The sequence below is a fragment of the Lissotriton helveticus genome, chromosome 5_1 (genome assembly GCF_964261635.1).
Source record: "Lissotriton helveticus chromosome 5_1, aLisHel1.1, whole genome shotgun sequence".
NCBI lineage: Eukaryota > Metazoa > Chordata > Amphibia > Caudata > Salamandridae > Lissotriton > Lissotriton helveticus.
In genome coordinates, this window is record NC_136065.1 from 475952406 (window position 1) to 475959494 (window position 7089).

Genomic DNA, 7089 nt, shown 5'->3' on the forward strand with positions numbered 1-7089 from the left:
TCCCCAGTAAGTCCAACAGTGCTTGTTTTTTCCTCTGTAATGTGTCTGCAGTGCTTTGTCAATTGACAGCAACCAAGTAGGCATCCAGAATGATGTTTGTCTAGTATTTTTGTAAACGTTAGTATACCACTACTAGTCTTGTGGGTATTCTTCTATCTCCTATGGAGTTATATACATATTACACAACTATGTAACTATGCACACGAAAATTGGATGTTGTTGGTACTGATAGGCAGGTTGGACCTTACTTACACCTCAGTCACAGAACTCTGAGGAACGCACAATTCACTGAACGTCAGCCTATATGGCCTGAGTCATTGGTCTATTGTTCAAATCACACTCCTGAACCCCAATACCAAGATGCCGAATTCTTTTAGGACACAAACCGTTACCTAAGAAACCCCCTTTTGCTCACTCACTCGTGTGAGTCTCTAAGACAACAGACACTGAAAATAAACTTCAGAGTCAAAGTGGTCATTCAAAAGCTTTATTTTGTTAGAAGTAAGTAAGTAACATCAATGTTTTTAAGTGCTTCCGTCCAATACGTTGAAGGGCCCACCAGAAAAAATCCAGAGTTAAAACAGGCATAATAAAGTAATCAACATTTGTACAGCTACTAGTGCACAATAGGGAAATGTGGCAACTATCGGAGACCTCTCACCAACGTATACTGGTCAGATATTCCTCTTTTTTTGTAAGCTATGGAAATGTCCGCTTCGTAGAAGGCAATCTTCTCACCTGCCGAAAAATAATGACAAAAGTGGTGCACGTTAGACAGTATTAAATACATTTATGCCAGTTTTATGCAGCCATGCTAAAAAGAAGTTGTAACCTGTAAGCAAACTCTATCCCACAATCCACATAGAAAACTTAAATACGGGCCCTTTTACTTTCCCACCTCTTCAGGTGTATGCATTGAACAATGATGTGTTGCCCCAGAGCGTCTTCTCGTACTGCGCAACAAGCTGCGAGTTAACACATGCGCAAAACTGGATACATTGATGTACAAAGGTTACATAGTTCACTTCCAATTTCCAAGGACTAGAGTAGCAGGACAGATGAGATGAGCTTGGGTACCATACCATAACAATGAATGCTAATAAGATGTGTAGTGACTCTGCTGTACTATGCAATGTGGACTCATACTGATTACGTACGTTGGACTTAACTGTTTTGAAGAACTCCATTCTTGGTGAACAAGTACAAAGGGGGCTGTGCATCCATCTAAAAAGGCGTACTTATTTTTATAGGTGCAGAACCCTTACCATCGACCAGTGCCGACGGGGACAGCGGCGCTGCTTCAGCGCTCCCGGCGGGGACAGGAGGAACAGAGGCACCTACACCAGCAGCAGTGGGGGGGGAGCCAACAGCGGCGGGCGATGGTAAGTTACATTCAATAGTGATCTGCATTACTTGGTGGGAGGGGAAAACTTTCTCACTGTACTCTACTGGAAAATATATGATGTTACCTTTACTTGTCATTAGCATGCTAAGCATTACCACTACAGTAATGCAAGTGCCTGATAGCAGTCAGATGCATGGGTTGTTGTTAAAGCATGTAAAGGGGAAAACACAGCTGCCAGCGTGGTTGGGAGACACACCCAATACCGGTGGTTAGTGGATAGTCTCAGCAGCTGCGGTGTTTTGGGCAAACCCAAAGGCAAGGGAAGGAGGGGACGACTGGGTGCATGGGTCGTTGCTGGTGAAACACAAACCAAATAAGGTTTGTTGCGCGGTATAAAGTATTATAGTCTTTACTAGACATGTGCTACTAGCTGCCCCCTGTTAATTAATGTTACTTTGAGAGTGTTCCCGCCTTCCCGGAACAAAAGGAGATATGTAAAAGACAGGTGTTCGTTCTAATGTGTGTGACCGTTGAAGTACACCCATGCTAATAGGGCAGGCATAAAGCCGTGACAAAAAGTCCGACAAATTAATAGAGGCTGTAGAATGTTCAAGATAGACGCAACACAATTTCTGGTACTCAGCTTGCTTGCTAGTGCTACTGTGCCGCCCACTATGTGTTGAATCAATGTTGTGTTCTTGATTTGCGGGGAGTTTGGATTAACAATTCTGTTTCTTTCTTTATAGTTACTCCTTCCCAAAAACCAACCAGGAAGGAGTTGGCAGTCCGGGCCCGGCAGCGGAAACTGCAGGCAATTGTAGAGGCCTACCGCCGGCTGGTGGATCAGGCCGAGGAGGAGGAGGAGGAGGCGGCGGCAGCAGCTGCTGCCTCTTCCAATGCCCCGGGCCCCAAGCCTGCAGGACTACGTCGCCGTGGTCAGGCAGCCGCCCGCCGCCGCATTGTTACATCTTCGGCGGCCCCCCCACAACAACAACAACAACAACATGCATGCAAGTGTAGGTGCCGTGATTTCAAAGCAAAGATTCTCCGCCGGGTAGCGAAGTTGGAGGAGGAGCGGAAGAAGCAGGAGGACGGTCTAGAGGAGCGTGTCAAGATACTGGTGGACAAACACCTGAAAGCCCGCCGGCTTTGAAATGGACCCTGTTTTTTGCCCCTTTTTTAATCCTTTTGTTGGTGGGTGGGATGTGGGAGTTGGGGTGTACATTTGGGTTGAAATTTGGTTGGGGTTAGGGGAGGGTAGGGACAGCTCTGGGTCAGGGGGTTACATTAGTTATATATTTTATTTTTCTATTATCATTATTAAAATATAAAAATAAAACAAAGATATTATTTTCACAAGAAAACATTTGAAGTTCATTTGTGTTTGTTGGGGGGGTGGAGGGGGGACTGTTTCACCAAATAATGTACGTTGTGCAACATGAACATGCACTACGAACGATAAATTAAGTACTGACTGCACCTGTAGTAGTAGGGTCACAAGTGCATAAATAATTTATATTATTAAATAACATGGGAAAATTGCCCATCACGTGAGTCTGAAGTTACTACTAGTATACTTTAATTCCATGCACATTTGCTCAGAGTCGGCTAAACAATCCTATGCAATGCATTGCATCATTCCTTTAACATACCTGTCCTAGTTGTCAGGGAAGAGGAGCTCGTCCTCAAACTCTGTGCGTTCAGACAGAAGTAGGTCATGTAACCCAGTAGTGAGGACGTCTTCTTCACACTCGCTTTCTTCATCCGGCGGTGATTCACGTACTTGATAGTCTGGTGGTATGAAGCGTTGATTCATTTTTATCATTGTCAGCCGCTCCACGCTTTTGGGGGAGAGACTAGTCCTTTTCGATGTGACAATGGCACCAGCAGCACTGAAAACCCGCTCAGAGGAGACACTGGCTACAGGACAAGCCAGATACTTTATCGCCAGCCTGCTCAGCACTGGCCACTGTCTCCTTCTTTCATACCAATAGACCAATGGGCTTTGCTCCATGAACACCTCTGTTGTGTCATCCAGATAGGCCTGAACCATCCGCTCAATGTTCATTGGTGCTCGGCTTTGCTGGTCCTCTTTTCCCTTTGCAACAGCAACGGACTTACCCATCCCTTTCTGTATAAAAAAAGCAGTTATGCTTTTGGTTGGGTCTGCTGAATCAGATCGTGTAGGTGCTGCTTTTGGTACTGTTGGTGCCTGCTGGAAAGCAGACGCACTGCTCTCACGCTGTGAAGAACTTGCGTCAGGAGTACTTGGACTGGCCTGGGCTGGCAGTGGCAGGCCTTTAAGTAACAGCCGTTCAGTTTCTAACTCATTAGCTTCCGCAGCTATGGAAGTTTTGTACTTGTCAACATCCTCATCTGAAAATGGAATTACTTCGTTACTGCTGACAAATAATTTGTACCGTGGATCCAAGATTGTTGCAGTTATGTAATGTTCACCTGACACAATATTGTTGAGCCTTACATTTTCACACAAGCGGTTGACTAAGCCCTTGGCTAAGGTATATGCATCAACTTTTTGTTCGTCACCTTCGTATGTTTCACAGACCTCCTTCACCTGTTGCTCAAGCATGTACAACAATGGGATGGCTTGGCCCATAGTACAGTCCTCCCTGCTAACTGCACGTGTGAAGACCTCAAAGGGTTGTAGCATCTCTGTGATGCATTTAATGAGGTCCCACTGCCACATCTCAATGGTCAGGGCTTTAAGATTAACAGTAGGATCCCCTAATCTTCTTGACATGACATAAGCATTCAGTGGGATGTACTGCTCAAAGAGACGCTCAAGCATGAAATAAGTTGAGTTCCAACGTGTTGGGACCTCCTGTATCAGTGCTTTGACTGGCAACCTATGCTCTTGCTGAATGACCCGTAGCAGCTTCCGTCCTTTGAAAGAATGGTTAAAGTGCGTGCATATTCTTCTGCAGATGGCCATTATGTTGCTGACTTTGGCTTCATTTTTCAGAAAGTCTTGCACGACTAAGTTTATGCAGTGTGCCAAACAGGGTACCCTGAAATAATGTCCTTCTCTCATTGCCTTCACTACATTACTGCCATTGTCGGTGGAAACAAAACCAATCTTAAGGCCTCTTGGTTTCAGCCATTCAAAGACCTTGTCATTAAAGTCAGACAAAATGTTTTCAGCAGTATGACTTTTGTCCATACCAAACATGGCTATAGTTGCATGTCTGCGCGTATCATTAAAAATTCCAGCAACGTCACGGAGGCCTGAAGTTAACTTGTCTTTAACACCTGCAAAAGAGATCCAGTGTGCGGTGATGCACATGAAATCTGTAGCATCGCAACTGCTCCACATGTCTGTTGTCAGGTGGATACAATGGACAACACTCTGTTGTAAGGCTTTCCCAATCAATTCCAGCACATCGTGGTGTAGTGCTGGAACAGCCACTCGGGCAAAATAGTAGCGACTGGGAACGTTCCATTTTGGGCAGAGGGTTGCCACTAATTCCAGAAATCCAACAGCCTCAACAAATGAAAATGGGAGAAGGTCCAGTGCTAACATTTTCGCAAGTTTGGCATTGTATAAACGTGCTACTGGGTGGTTCCGCTCGTACTTTCCCTCCTGCCTTAACATGCTAGGAATGGTAAGCTGCTTTGCATGTCTTTGAGTTGTGCTAGACGGACCACCTTGCATCGCAGACTTTGCACTCCTTGGTGTTTCCAGCTGACTCTGGTGCCACTGAGAAGTTGCAGATGCGGAGGATGTGGTCTTTACCACTCCAGTGCTGGCGACAGGGGTCGATTGTGTACCACTCCTAGATAGAAGGTCATCGTCTCCCTCTTCTTCTACCTCCTGATCAACCATGAGTGGACCTTGTACCACTGTATCCCCACCAACAGGAGTGCTAACATTTTTTAAGCTTGCAAGGTGGTTCTCCCACCTGATCACGTGTGTTTTTTTCAAATGGGTCGTTTGGCCTCCAGTCCCATAGTTTGTACCAAGCTTACCACGACTAACATTGGCATGACAAATGGTGCATACAGCAATGTTCTCCTGAACTGGGTGAACCGTAAAGAAGTCCCACACTGGGGAGGTAAACTTTTGTCTCCTGCCATAGGAAGAGGAGGACCCACTGCCAATGCCGGATGGACTGGAGGATTGTGGAATTTCACTATGGGACAGCTCAGTCCTAGTACTGCCACTACCTCCTTCTGTTGAAGTGGCGCTTCTGCTGGATGTCGGATGCTGCCGGGCCTTCGCTGTTGAAAAAATTGGAGCTGGTGTTACTGTGGGTGTTGAGTGTGTAGGAGTTATGCGTGGTACCTGCTCATCAGTCATTGCAGCATTTCTGGATAGGGTGAAAATGTTTGTCTCTACATCCTCTGCACCAGGAATAACGCTTGTGATGATGACAGTGTCAGACCCGTCTTTATCACCAGCAGTATCCTGCTCACCTACATCGACCTCCATAAGTTCAAGCCTGCCTGGAAACTTCCTTTTTCCTAGCATGGTCTTCTTGGGATGTCTCTCCTTTGAATGCGCAGATAGTTGTGGCTGCCAATCCGTATCAAGGTCATCGGAAGGGATGCTTTGCGAAGAACTCGATGCACTAACCCTCCTTTCCCTTGGTGAATTCGAAGGAAATAGATCACCTACAGAAGTGGCTTCCTCTTCTTCTTGCTCGGAAGGAGGCTCTACTTCCTGAACTGCCCCGACTTCGGGAGGAACAACTACTACTATTTGGTGCGGAGATGGTGGTTGTTGTTCTTGAGGAAGTACTATTGCGGGCTGGGGTTTTTCAACAACAACTGTTGCGGGCGGTGGTTGTGGTTGTTCAACAACTGTTGCGGGAAGTGGTTGTGGTTGTGGGTGAACAACTCCTATTGCGGGCGGTGGTTGTGGTTGTTGAACATCTACTGCTGGCGGTGGTTGTTGAGCACTTCCATCTTGCGTGGATTGTGTACTACTTTGAGACAGCGATAAGTTTAGTTCTGGCTCAGTATCACTGCTCGCAAGCAGAAGGCTGGCTACCTCTTCGACCCTCATCATGTGCTTGGCCCTGGGATGCTGGCTTGCCCCCACTAATGCAGATGTGCTGGTCCCAGCTTGCGCCCCAGACCCCGCTGCTGCAGGCGTACCTTTTGGGGTGCCAAAAAAGGTTTTGGGGTCCATACCAGACTTAAGTGACACTTCCTTCTGCTGTTCCTTCTTCGCAGCAACTTTCTTTGTGGTGGAGGACCTGGTAGCTTTCTTAGGGCCCATCTTCTTCTGATGTCAGTCAGCTCACAGCAGCACAAATTGCAGAGATGTCTGGTCAGATGAGTCACACACCACACGTGGCGTACAACTGAAGGAAGTCCGTCTGGCGGTAGAACGAGCGATGGATGAAAAAACAACCAGCACCTCCTCAGTCTTTTTTGTGCACCTACAAGTAAAGAAGGCAGAACAACATCAGTCAAACAAGCAGTAAGGCAACATGAACAATTGAAAGACACACAGGTCAATGTATAAAAGACAAAACAGAAGACTAATAATACCAGTCCAGCAGCACCACAGCTCAAAGGCCACATGAAGTCCAGAAAGAACCAATAAAGTGAAGCAGGCCTATAGATACCAATATGGACAGAAAAACGAGGATGCCTGCTGCACATGACAGGTTAATGTGCAAGGAATAAATAGCCCATGGCTAAGACAGAGGTTGTAAACATAACACCGCAAAAACACATACAAAGAAACCCCTGCCCAGGCTCCCAAAACAACAACC

At 46.4% G+C, this 7089-nt stretch overlaps 1 protein-coding gene across 1 annotated transcript; it reads right to left on the reverse strand.

Annotated features, from left to right (window-relative positions):
* Positions 1 to 473: 473 nt before the first annotated feature.
* LOC144752495 (zinc finger BED domain-containing protein 6-like) lies at positions 474 to 6371 on the reverse strand. Its single transcript, XM_078640407.1, has 2 exons — positions 2998 to 6371; positions 474 to 738 (listed from the first exon to the last, which is right to left on the reverse strand). The coding sequence occupies exon 1, from the start codon at positions 6369 to 6371 to the stop codon at positions 3003 to 3005; it is 3369 nt and encodes a 1122-aa protein (XP_078496533.1). The 3' UTR covers positions 474 to 738; positions 2998 to 3002.
* Positions 6372 to 7089: the final 718 nt, after the last annotated feature.